Source organism: Melospiza melodia, chromosome 11, assembly GCF_035770615.1.
Source record: "Melospiza melodia melodia isolate bMelMel2 chromosome 11, bMelMel2.pri, whole genome shotgun sequence".
In the NCBI taxonomy this organism is placed as follows: domain Eukaryota; kingdom Metazoa; phylum Chordata; class Aves; order Passeriformes; family Passerellidae; genus Melospiza; species Melospiza melodia.
The window spans coordinates 31,614,900-31,634,196 of record NC_086204.1 but is presented as its reverse complement, the minus strand read 5'-3'; the positions used below and the strand labels follow the sequence as shown (position 1 = coordinate 31,634,196).

The 19,297-nt window shown below is 39.8% G+C and overlaps 2 protein-coding genes across 6 annotated transcripts in view; one reads left to right on the top strand and one right to left on the bottom strand.

Annotated features, from left to right (window-relative positions):
• The window catches only part of SLC44A5 (solute carrier family 44 member 5), a 68,624-nt gene extending 54,814 nt beyond the window's left edge, over window positions 1-13,810 (top strand). For all 5 annotated transcript variants that reach the window (XM_063166365.1, XM_063166364.1, XM_063166361.1 and 2 more), the window contains exons 15-22: window positions 51-313; window positions 1,367-1,461; window positions 1,831-1,934; window positions 3,250-3,323; window positions 5,158-5,228; window positions 6,309-6,397; window positions 7,021-7,105; window positions 8,683-13,810. In XM_063166365.1, coding sequence (XP_063022435.1) covers window positions 51-313; window positions 1,367-1,461; window positions 1,831-1,934; window positions 3,250-3,323; window positions 5,158-5,228; window positions 6,309-6,397; window positions 7,021-7,105; window positions 8,683-8,795 — 894 coding nt within the window. In that variant the 3' untranslated portion in view covers window positions 8,796-13,810. The remainder of the gene's footprint in view (window positions 1-50; window positions 314-1,366; window positions 1,462-1,830; window positions 1,935-3,249; window positions 3,324-5,157; window positions 5,229-6,308; window positions 6,398-7,020; window positions 7,106-8,682) is intronic.
• Window positions 11,767-14,826, bottom strand: LOC134422740 (uncharacterized). Its single transcript, XM_063165131.1, has 3 exons — window positions 14,823-14,826; window positions 13,809-14,152; window positions 11,767-12,138 (listed from the first exon to the last, which is right to left on the bottom strand). Exons 1-3 carry the CDS (start codon window positions 14,824-14,826, stop codon window positions 11,767-11,769), a joined length of 720 nt encoding a protein of 239 aa, XP_063021201.1.
• Between the last annotated feature and the right edge of the window lie 4,471 nt (window positions 14,827-19,297).

Sequence of the window (19,297 nt, the reverse complement as noted above, 5' to 3'; positions counted from 1 at the left end):
ATGTATATAGAATTCATTACTTATGATTGTTTATTTTTCTTTCTATTTAGACTTTTAACACAACCAATGTGACTAAATTGTGCCCAGGTGCTCAGTGTACTTTTGCTTTTTATGGAGGAGAAAGCCTGTACCATAAGTACATCTTCATCTTCCAGTTAGCCAATGCCTTTGTCTTTCTCTGGCTGGTGAACTTTGCAATTGCACTGGGTCAGTGTACCCTTGCTGGTGCCTTTGCCTCTTATTACTGGGCTTACAGAAAACCAGCTGATATTCCACTGTGGCCACTCTTCTCTTCATTTGGACGAGCAATACGGTAAGACTGTGGAGCTGGAAGCGAGCCTTGTCATGTATCGGACAAATGCTCTTTTTCCATCTAGGGAAGCCAATCTTAGAATATCCTAAGAAAATGATTAGTCAGCATTATGGTTTAATCTCAGTGGCAGCCAAGCCCCCCACAGCTGCCTGCTTGTTCCCCCACAGTGGGATGGGGAAGAGAATCTGAAGGGTGAAAATGAGAAAGCATGTGGGTTGAGATGAAGACAGTTTAATAGGCAAAAGAAAGCTACATGCACAAGCAAAGCAAAGCAAGGAATTCATTCCCCATTTCCCACTGGCACGCACATCCCCAGTACATCAGGGCTTCTTCATGTGTAGCAGTGTTTTGGAACAACAAAACCTGTAACTTGAAATGCTCCCCTCTTACCCCTCCTTCCACCAGCTGTTACTGCCTGGCACAGCACAGTATGGTGTGAAGTATCCCTGGGGTCATTTGGCATCCGCTGTCCTGGCCATGTTCCCTCCCAGCTCCTCATGTACCCCCAACCTGCTTATCAGTGGGGCAGGGTGAGGAGCAGAGCAGTTCTTGGTGCTGTGCAAGTGCTGCTCAACACTGGCTAAAACATGGGTGTGTTATAATTGTTCTGATCAGAAATCCTAAACGAAGCATAGCACAAGCTACTATGAATAAAACTAGTCCATCCAACCAACACAATTGGGAAGATGTAGTTATTAGGTGAAGACTGCATCCTGTAGCCCTACAGCACCAAGGCTGCTGCAGCTCCCTGCCCCTAGATCCACCCAGTTGTAATGCTGAGCAGGTACTCCCGGTAGACACACACACGAAATACATGTACACAACATGTGTAGACAGATTGAGAGACAGACACTCACAAACACCAGCAGCGCCAGTGGCTTCATCCTGTTCCTCTGTGGTGGATCGGGGTAAGGGTCCATTCGTTTTGTGTAATTCCCACTAAAGGACCTTCCTTCACTTCTGATTTTATTTGTAAATACATGCATATATGCATACATATATCCATGTACATAGGCACATGTGTGACATAACAGTCAAATATTTTGTTTTTAGATACCATACAGGTTCGCTGGCATTTGGAGCCTTAATTCTTGCAATTGTCCAGCTTATTAGAGTAATACTGGAATACCTGGATCACAAACTGAAAGGTGAGATTTATTAATCTGCCCTAGGTTGTTAAGACCTTCCTTGCTATATTACTTCCTTCCAAGCTGTTTTTTAGCAAGGAAAAGAGACTAATTCCACATTATCCATTGTAGTTTCTTTGGAAGCCAGTAAATTTGTGTTCATTTACTCAAGCTGAGTCTATGTTCTTGGGAACCTAATGCAAAGTTCAGATGGGATATGAGTCTGATCTAATTGAAAGCTAGTGAGTTCAATTTGGTTGAGAGAGAGAGTTCATACCAAGAAATAAAAATATAATGTCACAATTCAAAGTCTTCTTCTGAATAGCTTTCTACATTCTGAAGACTATTAATGAGTTCTATGTATGATGTACTCTCTCCTGCTCTTTTCAGGTACTCAGAACTCCTTCACTAGATTCCTACTCTGCTGCCTCAAGTGCTGTTTCTGGTGTTTGGAAAAATTCTTAAAATTTATAAACAGAAATGCCTACATCATGGTATGTCCCATGTCTGCATGTTGTCTCCCCTGTCTAGAACATTAAAATATCCTAGACACTACTAGTTCATCAAAAGCCAGCAGTATACTTAAATCTGCTGATGATGGGATTTATGGGAGTTTTCAGTACATGTGTGTGGTTCTACTATGAAAAAGTACGATTTTTTTTCCTTCTAATTTCAACCTCTTTTTTTCCCTGTCTTTGTCCATCACCCTTCCCCCCCCAAAATAAGTGGGAAAGGATGGAATAACTGGTTAACTGCCCTGTAATTCAATAATTGATACCCCGATTTCAACAGGAATATTAGCTTATTTCATATTGCATGTTGATGACATTTCTGTTTGGAGGTGCTAGTTGAATAAGGAGGTCATAAGGCATGTGATGATTGTATATTTCCACCTGGAAGTTAGAAGCACAAATTCTACTAGCAGAAGCAGTGATATTTCTCTCAAATAAGCCTTCTTAGCTTCCAGATAAGAGATGTTTGAAATCTTCACATAAATTAACATACACAGATTTCAGCCTAGGATGTTCTGGCTGGAACATTCTAGGCTGAAATCTGTGTATGTTAATTGATGTGAAGATGTTGTGATTTTTCCAGTTGTAAGCAATTTTGGTGTTTGAATGGTACAGTCACAGACTTCTCGTCTCAGAGGAGGTGGCTGTAGTGGGTCCATTACAACCTGTGTTGATGCAATTGATATTACAAATTTTTGCCATCTTGAAGAGGAAGTGTTTTTGACAATCTTCTTTACAGTTCATAAACTGTCTGAGCTGGGAGCTGTTCTGGTATGTCTTACCCTGGTGAACACTATTCCAGGAAGAAACAGTTTTGTTCCTGAATAGCTTTTGCTGCTTTATTTTATGCAGATTTCTTCTTCCGGGAAAGCAGCATCAGGTCCAAGGAGATAACTACAGGGGTAGTTATCTCACTTGGGCTCACTTCAGCTCTCCAAGTGCCTATTCTTTTCCACTGACTATAAATCTAGTTTAGGTAACCAGCAAAGGAAGAAGAACGCCTTGACAAGTACCTTTTTTGCTCTGCTTAGCAAAGTACTTAGTCTGGTACCTGTGAGGTCACAAGGGGTAGCATGCTCATTGTCAGGTGATTTGAAGGGGAAAGATGGATAATATTCTGTCCCAGCCTGATGGGAAACATTGAGAAGTAGCAAGTGACTGAGGAAAGTGTTTTATGTTCATCTGAGTTTCAAGGCCACAAATTAGGGAGAACTATGCACTACATGCAGATGGATCCTGGCATATGAGAACGTACCCTAATTATTTAAATTACTTAACAGCCACTGTTATTTTACAGATTGCCATATATGGTAAAAACTTCTGCACCTCAGCAAAGGAAGCATTCTTTTTGCTCATGCGGAACGTGGTGAGGTAAGGGACTGTCTCCTTCCCTTCTTGGAAATGTCAGGAGTTCCTACTATTGCACTCTGTGGGCACACTTCTTTCCTTTCCCATATCTTCTGAGTGCCACTTCTGTCCTCAAATGTGGCCCTCATTTCTTACGCTCCATGAATAACAGCTGGCTGGCCAGTGTAGTAACCTATGCAGAGTTGATGGACTCTCATTGTTTTGTTGTGATTGGTCCTTTAAATTCCTAAGTACCCAGTACATTGTAATAATGCCTCCAAGAAACAAGTGGAGCCTCTGAGAGGAGATCTGCAGATAGATGGGAATGGGGTGCTCATCATCTGTCATATGTTTGTTTTTTGAGCTTTGGTCCACTTGGTCTGAGAAAGGGAAAGGAAAAAAAACCAAAGTCTTCAGATTCATTCAGAAATCTTATGAGGTGTTGGAGAGTGGAAGTAAAGAACACAGAATACTTTCCTTTCAAAAAGATTGTCTTTAACATAACCAGATGTCCTCTGATGCTTAGAAATTTCCTGGCCCTTTTTTCCACTACTGAGTGTGTTGCCAAACTCCCTGTTCTCATCAGTACTTTCCTTCTTTGCTTCTAGCTCCTCCTTTGCTACTGTAAGATCAAAACGTAATGGGAGAATAACTTAGGAGCAGGCCATATTGATGCAATACAACACAATCTCATTACCAAGCAAGAGACTCAGTAAAACTGGTTAGGTGGTTTAAAAGCATTAAGAGAAGGACTGGATGAGGAGAGAAATGGAGGCAAGGGCTGAAAGACGAAAGTGGAAATGGCACTTAAGTAAGAAGAGAAAAGGACTGGAGCTGGGAGATGGAATATCTTCACTGTGTTACCCTGTACTAATATCAGGACAGTGATGTCCATACTGGGTAATGCCTGTGAAATAGGAGAGCAGCTGCCTTCATTTCCTTACAGAATATCACTTCTCTGCCCTTTATGGTTTTGCTCTTAATAAGAGCAATAGTGAAGAGATAGACATATAATTCTGTTGTTTCAAATAAAGATGTTTTTATCTTGTGCATTTTGCTAAATCTGAATTCTGACTGGTTAATGATGATTTGTCTCTTTAGTAGTTCTTAACATTCATTTTTCGCAGTTGTCAGTTCTGTGTATTGCCACATCCATTCTGTGCTGTCAAGAGGTTGAAGATACAAAGTTAATTTTTCATCCCATTATTTATCTACAGTTTATGATAAGACAGGCTGGCAGAACATTGAACGGAAACTCCCTGCTGTGCTTCAATGAGAGCTGCAGATTTATTATCAGCTTTTCTGTCTGCCTTTGTTCATCTGTGATTATCTTCCTGCTCTGAACCTTCCTGCCTTTCATGTTGTACCATGATGTCTTAGAATAGTAGATTTGGCATAGTATGAGTTCATGAAAGATGGCCTGATAGGACGAAGTGAAAAGGTGGCCTACCAGCAATCTACATAAATACGGCTTTTTGTTTTGATCTGTACTTCTCCTATTCTTGCCTGGCTGATCTGTGCCCCTAGAAGAAAAGCTGAAATAAGAATATTTTGAATTTTGGGTTGTTTGATTTCTTTTAAACCAACTTGAGAAATAAATAGTCTCCATGTCAGTTCTGTAGCAGCATTGCTACATTAAGGCCTTGCCCAACAATGGCTCAGTGCTTTTTTGCCTCCTGAGATGATGCTGTAGCAGTACCCATCTCAGCACTGCCTGTCTGTGGTGCTGTGTTGTCAGCCTGTAAAACCAGCAGAAGACAGCTTCTTGTCATGTTTTGCAATTATCCATAGATTTAAGGAGAAAGAATACAAATGTCTGGTTGTGACGATTATGTCTCATTTGTCCTTTGCTAAACAGGGTTGCAGTTTTGGACAAAGTTACAGACTTCCTTCTATTTCTGGGGAAAATCCTTGTTGCTGGTGGTGTAGGTAAGCTGCTTGTTTGTTTTCTAAATGGTATGCTTTATTTTCTGGTACCCACAAGTATGCCTGCCATATTCATATACGCTTAGTTAGCAGCTGGAGGTTCTCATTTGTCTAACTATTTGGAAATCTGTTTTTGTGTTTCTAGGATTTGCTAGATTGATCTAAAACCAATTTTTTCCCTTTCTCCCCCCTGCCCAGCACTTGGTTTGCCTTGACAGTGTCTTTTCCATAATTGCTTTTACAGCTTTTGAATGTGTGGCTGGTGCAAGGACTTCTGCAGCCACATCATCATAGCTGCATCAAACCAAATTCACATCCAATAAGTCAGCCACAGTCAGTTCTCCTTCTATAAGAACTGAACAGAATTGCAAATGTGATTCACTTGGTAACAGACAATTGCCTATAGATGTGGTGGTACAGGTCTGCAGGACCTGAAGCTTTGCTGAATTTGAGCCCCTTATATCTATCGGCTATAGTAAAAGAAATAGTGTATTTGTAGCATCCTTATAGGGTTTTCTTTGTTATCTGTAGATGTCAAATAGATTATTCAGTAGAGTAGTTATCAAGTAGACTATTCATGGTATTTTGTGACAGAAAAGTGTTTTTCTATCTTTTAAATGAAGCACTTTCAGAAATTCAGGTTGACAGTGTTCTGTTGTGGTTTCTCCAAATTATCACAGCAGTTTCACAAACCTATTTTACATATAGCCATATTTTGCATTCTGTGTACTTTCAAAGTTAACTAATTAATTATATTTTAATCAAAAGTAAAACTAGGACCAAGAGCTGATATAAAATGTTTTGTCATCACTGTAGAATTACAGTATTTATTAATTTTGCTGTTAAATTCAGTAGAATAGTGAAACAAAACAACTCATTACAGTCTTTCTGGGCCCATTAATATCTCTATGGTAATTGATTAATTTACATATCTCTTCTGTTAGATAATTGGTATTGAAGAATGTATTGTTTACAAACTTTTATTGAAACCAGCCTTGGATCTGTTTTCTGTCTTATCCATTCTTTAGATCCTGGGAAATTAGAACTAGCATGGAAATAACTAATTGCCTGTGCTTCTTGCAGGTGTTCTTGCATTCTTTTTCTTCACACAGAGAATACCAGTCTTTGCACAGGAAGTGCCAATGCTAAATTACTACTGGGTACCATTGTTGGTAAGGCAACCATTTAATTTCCTGCATGCCTGGGCAGTTTGAGGTGCTCAGACTACTCAGGGCATGGTCTGGTACAGCTTCTTTGGTCAGCGTCTCAGTGGCATAGTATCCACTCTAGTGAGAACTGAGCTGCTGCCCTCCAGTCCTTGGGATCCTTCAGGCAGAAGTGGCACTGCAGTGGCTCTGAATCTTCAGAAAAATTAGGTTTCACATTTCCTCAGCCTTCCCAGGCAGCAAGACACTGATGACAGTGTGGCTTCTAATGGAAGGGACTTGCAATGCATCTCTCTCTCCTTTTGTAAGCCCCCCCTTAAAGTTCAGGACATCTCTGAGTGATTCTTGAAGGAGTTTGGAATATTCTTGGCATATATTCTCCTCAGAGGTTGATATAATTTCAGTTTGGAGCTATTTCCAGCTGGAAAACTAGAAGCTACTACATGTTAGGATGCTGTGTCTTGAACTTGTGATCCCTGTCCACAGCACTGGTAACCTTTGGAAGAAATACAGAGCTGAGATTAAATTCTTCTAAATTTGCATAGCAGACTAGGCTTCCTACTTGTGTTATTACTACCATAGTGGTGCTGAAAGAAATTTGGAGGTTTATTGTGGTTTGTTTTTTGTAGACGGTCATCATTGGCTCCTACTTAGTTGCACACGGGTTCTTCAGCGTCTATGCAATGTGTGTCGACACACTTTTCCTCTGCTTTTGTAAGTACTACATTTCAGCATTACCTGCAAGTCATGGAAAGAGGAGTAAAAAATCATCTTATCTTCCAGACACAGAAGTCTGGTGGCATACTAGCAAACTCTATGAAAAATTAGCAGCCTCTTTTCATATTGGGTCTGTGATACGGTCTTCCATGCTTTAGTGTTCAAATTTAATTACTTTAGGAAGTGTAAGGTAGCTTTATGGTTTATGGAAATATCTGGGTTTTGTTTTTCAGATGTTCCTTAAATTTCATTAAGTTTGCTTCTGGGTGCTTTGTGAAGAGCCAGTCCTGTACAGTTTTGATTTGCTTAAGCGTCTTGACAGTAACGAATATATTCTTTGGTATATAGATGGTACTTTGTTTTCAGTTTAATAACCCTGAGCAAAGTATTATGCTGAATTACCTTTAAAGATTCTGTGAAATACCACTTGAAGCTAACTGTCTCTTGGACTCCCAGTGGCAAACAATCAAAGGGACTGCTGTTCAGGCTGCCCAGATAGAGAATACTAAAATTACAAAAGAAATCTGCTGTTCTTGAATTAGGATATGATTATAAGAAGCAGGTGTCCTTAGCATGTAGTACCTTCCATGTGCTGTATTTTTCTATAATGAAAACCATTCTGGTAGGTCCAAGTGTGTTGCCATGTGGCAGGACACAAGTAGAAATTAGTTACATGGTAGTGGTTGTTCTTGCAATTTGCAAATTATTTGATAATACTAACGGAAATAGTCATAGGCTTCATCTTTCATAAGTATACACTATGCATTACTGAAGTGAGGTAGACATGGTAATACTGATTCTTTAAACACTCACTTTAACCTCACTTCCATAGAAACTAAGGTTAGCAGGGATTCTGAAAAACCGGGTTGCCAAAGAATCATAGGAATAAGATCAGTTAGAAAACTCAAAATTGGTATTTAGTTGAGAACTACATCCTATTTATCTCATTTTATGGGCTTTGGTTCTAAGCAACCATGATCACAGGCAAACATAGCACTAATAACACTCAGCTCCTACTTTTCTATAGGGAAAAAAGTAATGTCTGCCTTGCTTATTCATATTCTGTTCTACTTCCAATGCTACCATTAAGTAATGAACAATAGATCAGATAGAATATTATTAATTCACGGCAACAGGTTCTCAAATAAACTTTATCTTAGGCAGTGAAAAATGGTCCAGTTTTAGAAAGTGCTTAACTCCATGGCGGTCTTTGTGACACATTTTCTAGCAAGAGATTTCCAAAACAGCAGGGTTCAGTGAAGGAATGAGAGTTTTTGAAAGTTTCTACCTATACTGCCAAACCAAAGATCTGGAGAAAAAAAGGGGTATATTGCTATCATTAAAAAATGACAAGATGTTTGTGTCTCCACATCATGTAAAACCTATTGTGGTCTAAGAAAATAGAAATTTTATCATGTCATTCATCAACTTAATAATAAAGCTTAATTAGCTTGATTGCATATCTTTTAATGTTGGGTCTATTGCTCTCTCCTTTTTTCAATTCTTTTTGTGTCTCTGTGTGTGTGGTTGTACTGCTGTTTTCTTTTTTGACTGGTCTGGCTGTGTAAATTCAGGTGAAGACCTGGAAAGAAATGATGGATCTACAGCAAAACCCTACTTCATGTCAGCTAGCCTCCACCGAATTCTAGGGAAGAAGAAACTAAGCCCTAAGAAGGCAGCGGGATAATGAACACTAAACCTCAACATCAAAAAGTGTCACTTTTAAGCAAAACGTGTATAAAGTAGGCAAAAGTAAAAACTGTAAATGATGCTTCTGGTTAATGGGTGATTCTTTTTTCCTTTTGCTTATATAAAAAAAAAGAGCAACATTGGTAACATTTAACTAGTTTAAATGCTTAAACTAACAGCTGTGAAAACAAGGCCACATTTTAGTTTATAGAGTGCCTATGAAAAGGAAAATGTAAATTTGAAACTTTTATAAGTGTATAATGTTTTAATAACTTTTGTAATACAAGTTGCTGCCTTAGATGACAGCAGTTTTGATAATGTTTCTTATAAGTGTATATTTGTAAAAGAAATCCAGGCAATTTTTTGAAAGCACTAACGTATAACCTAATTAGCCATAAAAAAATATAGTTTGAGACTCCAGTTAACGAGGAGATGGTACTAAATTTGTAAATATGGTGCTATGATTGTATTTTTTTGTACAAGCTGGTTTGCAGCTATTTAAACTGTGATTATACATGCATTAATGATTTCCTACACTGAAAAATGTAGTGATATTTTAATCACATCCACAACTGCATCTTTTAAGACATGATGGTACCCTGCAGATCCCAAAGAAGGTAGTCAGAAAATACTCAAGTTGATACTGCTTGAGGTGAAGTTTTATGGGAGTTGTGCTTAAAAGATTATATAACTGATAGAAGGTCACACTGCAGCTGAAGTGATTTGTGGTTTACACAAATGAGGTTTCATCTGGTACAAGATGGTGAATGTATAATTTTTAGCTGATGTCTAAGAGAGATGCACATGTGTTAATATCCCCCTAACCCTGACAAGTCTCTGATTGCGTTCTGTGTTACAGGGAGGTTGAGCTTCACTGAAAGGAAAACTAAATGCAGTCCTTTTTTCGTTGAACGAAAGTCTTCACTCTGTGTGCATGCACAAGGAGTTCCATTGCCTCTGCCTAGCTTAGGAGGGCTCCAAGCCATTGGAATGACTTTGCAGGTGCAGAGGGCTGGGGCTGCACTTCCTGCACGTCTCCGTGCTCCCAGTGCCTCACACAGTAAGGTACTAGGACATTGAACTCAAATCTTCTCGTGGTACAGAATGAATTATTCAACTACTGAAAGATGCTCTGAAAGATTTAGTTTGCTTTTTGATTGTTAAATTTGCCCAGTCATTAGTACAAAGTCATTAATACACCTGTTGGTAGAAAGCACATTAACGATTGGTGGGGTTTGTGACCCTCCCAGTAGTGGAATTGTCACTGCCATTAAGTAACAGCTCTGCTGATGGAAAAAGTCTTAACACTGGAGAGTTTATCAAGTCTGTTACTACCAAGATGGAGCTAAAAAGGCTTTAATTTATTAGTCTCCTGGGGGAGCCAAGGACCCAGCCGTGCTGAGGCCTGCCCCTGTTTTTAATGGATTCCAGTGGATTGAAAAAGTTATTCCAGTACTTTCCAGGAGTGACATGTGCCATACATTTGCTAGTTCTGTGACAGGAGTTTAGCACCTGGAAATACTTTTCTAACCCTAGGTGTTCATTGGTGTCACAAAAAGAAGTGCAAATTCTTTTCGAGACGATTTGAAGGCAAGTTTCTGGGGAAAGTTTACTGACCATCTACATCCCAATGGGATTTTGCTGTCTAACTTACAGCTCTGGTTTGTGATGTCTGTGATCACTGCAAAGGCAGTAATACTGTCCCTCATGCCATGGGTCAGGGGTCATGTTGATGCACAAGTGACTGCCATCCATACCCTTGCAGTCATGGGCATGGTACGATCTTGAAATTCAGTGACCTGAGGTGCAGGTGGGAGTATCCTTGTAAGCTTTCTCTTTGGTCCAATGTATGCTGGAGCCTTTTCCCTGCAGCAAAAATTAGGAGTTCAGTTTAGGACTCCAATAATGTAAAATAAAGGCATATGGTTTCAAATATAGCTACTGATTATAGGCAGCTTGAGATTTTGGTAACCACTCCTGAGATACCCTAGAGGAAACTTGACTTTTAGAAAGGACTGGGAATTCCACCTTTGGGGAAAAGAAAGGACTCCCGAGAGATTAAGTTTTTCATCATTGTCATCATCATCATTCCTTTCTCATTATGTGCATGGTATGGATTACACACACACACACCCTCCCCATGATTCTAATATTTTTTGAGAATGAAGTCAGTAACTTTTGGGGGTATGTGTAACCATTCTGTGATTAAAGAAGCTGTTGATCTTGTTACAATCCATGTTTTAAAGCTTTTTTTTTTTTAATACTAATGATTAATTTTCAGCTAAAGAAACTGCATTACATCATCTATATTTCTACTCAACTTGAGTGTCTTACTGGGAGCTCAATTGAAAAAGCATATTTCTGAATATAGCTTGCTTTTTATCATATGAATGTAACCACAGAGTTTACTAGGAATAAAACTTAATAGGAAATAGTATACAGTTATTTGATTAGAAAACTTTTGTAACAAACCTATGCATTTACTAAAGGAATTTCTAAAAGTGAAAGTTTTAAATTGTATTATTATTTATATATGGTAAAAATTATATATATGTATAAGTTTGCTCCTCTCACTATTTTGTGAAAGTATTTAGAATGTAACTGATCATCATTTTTGAGAAGAAAATTTAAAAGCCATTTTCTTACGATGTAATTATGAGAACTGTGAAAATACGAAGCAATACCATGTAGATTTTGTAATCAATAAATTCAGTAAGTAGAAATTATTTAATATTAAAATTGGCTTTCTAGAAATAAATTACAAATAATTAGTCAAAATAATACAAATATTTACTTGGGAAAGGTTCGCCTAAGATATTTGAAGACTATCTTATTATAATGGTTCCTAATTAATCCTGTGGGCCAGAGTCTGCAGATGCACACCACAGAGGAGGTACTAATATTGACGTTTTTGGATTTGGACTTTTACTTTGTTGCTTGCTTTAATATGAAATGAAAAATTGCTTTTTTTACTGTGGAGAGTGGAACGCAGTCAAACATGCCGTGTGCTTTGCTGCTGAGCCCGCCAGGGCTGGTGGCGCGGCGGCACCAGTGCAGCAGGTGAGCCCGCCAGGGCTGGTGACGCAGCGGCACCAGTGCAGCAGGTGAGCCCGCCAGGGCTGGTGGCGCAGTGGCACCAGTGCAGCAGGTGAGCCCGCCAGGGCTGGTGGCGCAGCGGCACCAGTGCAGCAGGGCCGCGGGGTCAGTGCTCGCGGGCGCAGCGATGCAGCCGTGGGAGGCCAGACCAGCAGCTCCTGAGCTGCCCAGGGCATGCCAAGGTCGGGCCAGGCACCTTCTCCCTGCCAGGAGCTGTGGAAAGCAGGTGGATCTGAAGAGAGACCCTTTTACATGAGCAGAAAAATAAACATTCTCTAAATCACAAACAAGCAGAATGCAGAAACGAAGACAGTAGAAAACACCTGCTATCACATCCATGTGATCATGTTTGTTTAGTTTGGTTTGGATTCACTGTATCTCCCTAAAGCATATTACTGAACGGCTTTCATTTACGTGTTTTATACCAAAGTTTTAATGTCAAGCCTTCAAATTTTGTAAGAACAAAAAAAAAAAAAAAAAAAAAAAAAAAAACAAAAAAAAAACAACCCACAAAAAAAAAACCCCACCACCACAAAAAAACCAACAAAAAACCACCACACACACACACACACAAAACCATCAAAACAAACAAAAAAACCCCCATGGAAACAAAACACAGAAACAAGAAGATAGAATCATTTCTTCTGATGAGGATTTTTTTTCCAAACAGTATTCAGCAGATGATTCTTGGGTGATCCAAGGATGCTGAATATTCCTTTAAATGTTAGTATTCTATGAAATATTTCACTATTGCATGTTCTGCTGTAGAACAGGATAAATATTTTGGTGGATGCAATGTCAGGCTGATTCTTCAATTGTCAGTAAGTGTTCTTCCACAAGTGGGCTGTCAGAGAAATGGTTATGAAGAATAAACTGACTGTTTTTGAATTACCCAGAATGTCTCCCTTTGACCAGTCTGGACAGCTGTATCCTTGCAGACAAAGTGCCTTACTGGCTGTTACTTTACCTGGATTACATTTTGAAATTCATTTATACCGTGTAGACTACAAAACAGAAAAGGCTAGAAAGGAAAACCAACACTTTATTTCAAATTGGCTAACAAAAAATCAACTGTAGTAAGGATGTCAGGTGTGTTTGTACTGTGTGATGCAGCACACTGTTGCTGTTGAGAGATTATGAAAATTGATGGTGTGGTCCAGGAGAAAATGTAACAATAGTGTTGCAAATAAATGAAAACAGTGCAAGACTGTTCCATTTTTATACAGTAGATTTTTAAAATAGCTTTAATTTGTGATATTGTGGACTTCTGAGTAGGCCCTATTCTGCTTTCTGTTTACAATGATCATGTGTATTGTAGCTGTGTAACTGTGGGTAGAACTGGGCTCTTGCTACTTACAACACAAGAAGTAAAGCTAAAAATTACGTATATATTACTGTAATGCATCTATTTGTGTGTTTATAAGCATAAGGTTCCTTCTCCATTTCAAGACTGATAATTTCTTATTCTGGAACCGTTTTATAAATTGTTCTAAATTTTTAAACTTTTGATACAGGCAATGATTTTTGGGGTAATTTGTAATTTGTACTGCACTGTAAACAATTGAAAATGAGTGTTTCTTCATGTTCAAGTAATACTAGTGCTATTAGTATTAAAATTGTCTGTTACCCTATGCTACAAAATGTCCACATGCATTTGTCCCAAATAATGAGTTTTAAAGCCATACAAATGGCTCTTTGAGGTTTAAGAAACGAAAGGTAGTTTTATTAATATGATTCTTAAGATCGTAATGTTTTGTCAAAACCGAATTAACCACGAGCATGATGATTTGAGCTCTAAATCCTGTTGCTTCTGCTATGCAGAAATAGAATCCTATTGTTTAAATATCTTTGATAACGGAAGTGCTTAATTCTGATTCACAGTTGTTGGGGATTGTTCTAATAAAGATTTCGATACAACCGGAGTGCGTCTGCGCCGCGCCGGGCTGTCCGCGGGGCGGGCGGGGGCGGAGCGGAGACGGGACGGGCGCGGGGACGGGTGCGGGGCGGCCCCGGCTGCGCTGGGGCGGAGCGGGGCGCGGTTGGTGCCGCGGGGTGCGGGCGCGGTTGGTGCCGCGGGGCCGTGCGGGGCGCGGTTGGTGCCGCGGGGCGCGGTTGGTGCCGCCGGGCGCGGGTGCGGTTCGTGCCGCCGGGTGCGGTTGGTGCCGCGGGCGCGGTTGGTGCCCTGGGGCGCGGGGCCGTGCGGGGCAGCCGCTGCCGCGAGGAGCAAAGCAGAGGAGGCACCAGGAGGGGCCGCGGCTCCTGCTTGGAGGGGAATTCTGGGGTTTAGTTATAAAGGACGGAGGATTGCTTGTTGCAGTTTTTCATTTGAATTTAGATTTTTTTAAAACAATGTAAGAATAAACTATACTGGGTTTTGTCTGAATCTGAGTTGAGATCTTATATGAAGCAAGGTATATGGCTGAAATGATACCATAGAACTCAGTAGAAATCTTTTTTGAAGTTTAGGAGGCTCACAGTCATATTTTCCCCTGTCTTTGTGAGAAGTGAAGAAACCTTTACTGTACGCCATGAGTTGGCTGAGCCTCACAGGCAGATGACCTGTGGCAGATGACTCCCAATCTGGCCAGTTTGCATATATTTTTCTGGACGACAGAAAAAGAAAAAGGCCACCACCAAGCCTCATGCAAAACCTTTTCGGGGATGGGGATGGAATTCAGCAGACATAGCAGTGGAGCACTTATTTTGAGTGGGGAAAAAGGAAGAATTTGGACTCAAGGTATGCCTTGTAAATCGTTCCACTCCCCATGGGGAGCCTTGTCTGAAGTTGCTTCTGGCATTTAGCATTCCCTGCAATGAGACCTTGAATTAGCAAAGCAAGTTTTTGAGTTAGCAAAGAAAGCTGGTATGGCTGTGTGTTTGGTATTCAGTGGCTGGATAGTGAATATATGCAGACATAGACTCTGTGTACGCATAGTTGCAGCATATATCACTTTAGGGAAAATGAGTGCGTATGAGGCTTATACTATATGATGCTATTTTTGCAAGGGTTAAATGCTATCAGCTTTGGTGGGGAGACTGGTTGATTTGTGCTGTCCAGTCACTGGCCATGAGTAGCAGTACTTGTTCGGCCCAGGTCTGTGCCACAAGGGGTGGTAGGCAGCTGCTGGAAAAGGGGTTTTGTGACAAAGTTGTGGGTTTGGTCCCAGTGTGGGCTCTTCACCTAAGAGCTGGATTTGATCTTTGAAGATCCCTTCCAACTCAGAACATTCTGTGATTCTTTGAAAGCAAATGCTTATGGAGAGGGGAATGACACAGTCTAGGAGGTTTAGATGTGGGCCAGTTCAGTACAAATTAGACAGTGAAAGGTGAACAAGTAAAAGTGATCTTTAGAGGAATATTGGTGTTCCTTGAGCACAGGTGAGCAGCTAGACTGACTGAGACCATGCCACATGGGAAGAGGTACATTACAGTTGCTTGGAAGAGATAAAAGACTCTACTGTTCTATGGTTAATCTCCATGAAAGTGTAGTTACTTTTGTTTTCCCTTCTATTTGTTTTGGGTTTTTTTTCATTTTAACATTTAATCTGATGCAAATTTGGCAAACAAAACCTTCATACATTTTGTTCTGTAAAGCATTGCTGTAAAGCTCAATTTTTTTTTCAGTCCAGAAAGTAACAATAACAGTAAAGCATTTTGTAGGTTAAAGAATATTGAGTTCAAGTGATCATGTATAGCCTTGAAGAATCTAACATAGCGTCCCCAGACACTGGAAGGTAAATTGTAGTATTAAAGTTATTTTAAGGGGATTCTGGAACATAGAGGACCTTTACTATGTGTCTCATATGTATGTTGTTATTTTGATTAAAATCTGACATTTTTATTTTTTGAACTAACATCAGTGTCTCCTGTTAACACATGCAGCCTGTTGGAACTGACTGCAGCTATTACTTATGTTGTCCTCCTTAAGCAAATGTCAGGTTTACTAATAAAATTGCTTTCTTGCCTCTTTTAAAATTTGTTTTCAGACTGATGGGTTTTTTTAATCTCACATGGTTTTCTTGCTATTCACATTACATTTAAATCTAATGTTGGCTGCATGCCATAGAAACTTTAATCCACATCCAGATTAGTTCAAAGGCTACATGGAGCTTTTTCTCTTGCACGAGCAGTCTGCTCTCCAGTCTTTTCTAGGGATCCTACTTTTGCACAGTTTGTTCTTTTTGGTTAGCCAAGAGGAATGTCACGTGGTGGTGAGTCTCCCTGGCAGCCCTGGGGCGTGGGCCAGTGACCCATGTCACCAGCTGGTGGAACACGGCGTGGCTGCTCATTTTCAGTCAGGAGGCTTTTTGGGAAGCACTGATGTTCGGAGCACCTTGCTCAGGGAGGCGCCTTCAGGCACTGCTGCCAGGTGCTCAGGGAGAGGGGAAAGAGGCTGCCCCACTCTGCTCTGGCACCACGAGCTGCCATTGTGCTGCAGCTACCCTGAGCCACACTTACAGTGCAGCAGTGGTCTGGTCTGATTGAAATTTCTGCTAAGGAAGGAAATGGTAACATAACTGACCTGTTACAGTCAAACAGACCCTGGTGATAAATTAAAATATTTCTGGTTTTGTCTCAGCCAGCATCTGATGTGTACCATCTTTGTGGTTTGACTTTGCAGATGAATGTTGGTTTTGATGCATTTTCTGCAATAACCTGGCATGTTCCTTTGCAAATCCACACATCTGCAGATGGCTTAAAGAAGGAAAGGATTGTTTTATGTGGAGCTTCGTAATGTAGTTTCTGGTTGCCATCATTTTCAACACCTCTGACCAACTCAATTTCCTGTCTTGAATCAACTTTCATTTCATTAAGTCCCAGGTTCTCATTTCTGTTGGTTTGCCTGGGCTCTCTGGGCAATCTGTTTTAATTTTAGTCTGAAAGACGCTAAGTTTGGAAAAGACTCAGTCCTCCCAGGAGAAGGGTCTGTACTTATTTTGCTCCAAATGATAATGTCATAAGGGTTTAGTAGTTTTTATTTTACTTTTTGTTCGTTTGTTTTAGTTTACAAAGTTCCACTTTCTTACAGAAATACTGACAATTTGGACAGACATGACATTGGTATGTTTAAACTCACAAGTGGGCTGCTTTTTTGAGAACGCTAACAATGGTCCAAAACAGATAACAAATCAAAGTATAGCAGTCAGCTGTAATGGTTCTGGGTCAGCAGAGCTTAAAAAATTGTTGTTAAACTCTTTGAGAGTTTTATATTAGTGGCTCTTGTATTGCAGTGGCAACTCTTTCTGAACTGATGTAGTGATAAACCTGCACTGGCATATTTGAATGTGTGAGTGGAGCATGTCTGAGCATCCCAGCCCACCCAGTCACCTGTACAAATTCCTGCAGAGACACTGAAGATCAAAGTGCATGTTGAAAGGTAACATTTTTATGCATTTAACTATGCATAACATAGATATACACTTCTTTGATCTTAAAATCATATTTTGGCTAAATGCCTGTATCCTATTGCAGGAATGCTAGTATTTCTGCTGATTGTTTCTGAAAATAGTAAAAAAAGTGTCTGCTAGTGAGTCCCGTGTTCAGCGTATTGCAGCTTACAAAGTGTTCAAATTATATTTTTATTATTAATTTACTTGAATGACTTGCTAACCTATTTTAAACAAAACTCAAACTCTTCCCTGTGTGATTTTGTTTAATGAAGTAGCTATCTTAAACATACAATGGTCTAATTTTAAAATAAGAAAGTGTGTGTTTTTTTATATACTAGTATACTGTTACTTGTCCTAAGATTTCCCTGTTTTGGTAATAACCTTTGGTTTTGGGAGACTTTCAGCAGTAGACATCTTTCTCCCATGCAATTATCTTGGGAAATAAAGTTGGTGCAGTTTGTGATGGCACTGTTATGTCATTCAGAAAGGGGACTGTTTTCTGTTGCAGTATGGCCGAGTTTTAAACAGACTCTGTCAGCCCAACGCCAGCTGCTGACGGCTCTGGCACTGGCAAAGGAAGACTCAAAGCCCAGATTCTCTGCTGCAGTCTCCTATTTTCAATGCAGTCTGCATTTTCCCAGCCCCATCCACAAATATCTCACATGGCTTTTAATAAATATCTGCTCATGCACTCAACAGTAGCAAAAGATCAATGCTCCTGCTTCCCATTTTCATAGGGAAATAGGAAAATTGCTCCCCCATGTACTTTAATCCTGTTCTGACTTTGGAACTGAACAGAAGGAGATGTTTCATAAATAAGCTTAAACTTGCTTTTGTTTCTGACAAGCTGAAGCTACTCAGTTCTTTAAATAAGACTGAATAATTACCTTTTCTTAAAGGGGCTCAGTGCAAATGCCCATGTTGCAATTCAAATTACCAATTTATGTTAACATCTAAATTAACATTATTTAGCATTTAACTGGTAAAACTTCACATCAGACAAATGAACAAAAAGTAGTTTGTCTACTGCTACACATGTACTTTGGTACCATGCAAATATCTGGAGCTAGCTTAGGTACTGAAAATGGCATCTGGAATTCCATGTTCTACCCAGGGCATTTAATTTAGAAGTTATGAATGCTCAAATAAAATGTAAGGTCAGTCAAGTTCCACTACAGCCCCAATTTTGAGTGTTTTGTGAAAAAAAGTTAAAAAAAAGGCAGGGTAATAAAAGCCTTAAACCGCTGGAGATTGTTTTGGCTACTCAGATTAGCTCAGACACCTATGAGCAGCACTTAAAACAGTGCCAGCATGTAGCTTACAGAACTTTATTAATTCAGAGCTTGCCATCAAATTTCTGCTCACAAAATTCATCAACAGAGAACTCTACCTTTTCCAAATTGAAATGATTTGACCAGCACCATTAAGGAATTTCACAAAGTAGACACTAATGCATAGTTGGGAGAGGGAAAAAAAGGGATATGGACACATACACCCTATCAAAATATGGTTTCCTTCTGATGCAAAAAAGTTTAAGTGAGCAAGGGGGATCTAACTGTCTTAAGTCATTCAAGGGAACTAGTCTTTGAGGACAAAAAACCTGTTGAATTTGTACTAACTTGTACGCATCAAACTAGTATATCAAAACATGTTCTACCACTCTTGGCACATTGACAGCTCTAAACACCATGGACTGTAGTCCATTTGAATGAATTCCAGTCATTGTTCATATGCAGTTTGATACTGGTCAGTTAAAATGCCAGACTAGATTTTACTTTTAAAAAACAGACTATTCAACTATTGCCTCTTATTTATCGCCCTGCTTAACAAAATCACAAGACAAAAAAATGGAAGAAAACAAAGGCTGAAGTAAGAAAGACTCAAAATGTTAAAGCAAATGCAACTTCAGGTTTTCCACTTGCCAAGCCACAGATTAAAATCCGTCCAACAGGTACCCAGTTTCCCTTCCCCCTCCAGGTGTGCATCCTCAGAGGCAGCACTGCTTTGCATGTAC

Coding starts and splice junctions, on each gene's coding strand:
- LOC134422740 (XM_063165131.1), bottom strand. Junction 12,139..13,808: donor GGCGCAGACGCACTCCGGTT/GTATCGAAATCT, acceptor CTCATGTAAAAG/GGTCTCTCTTCAGATCCACC.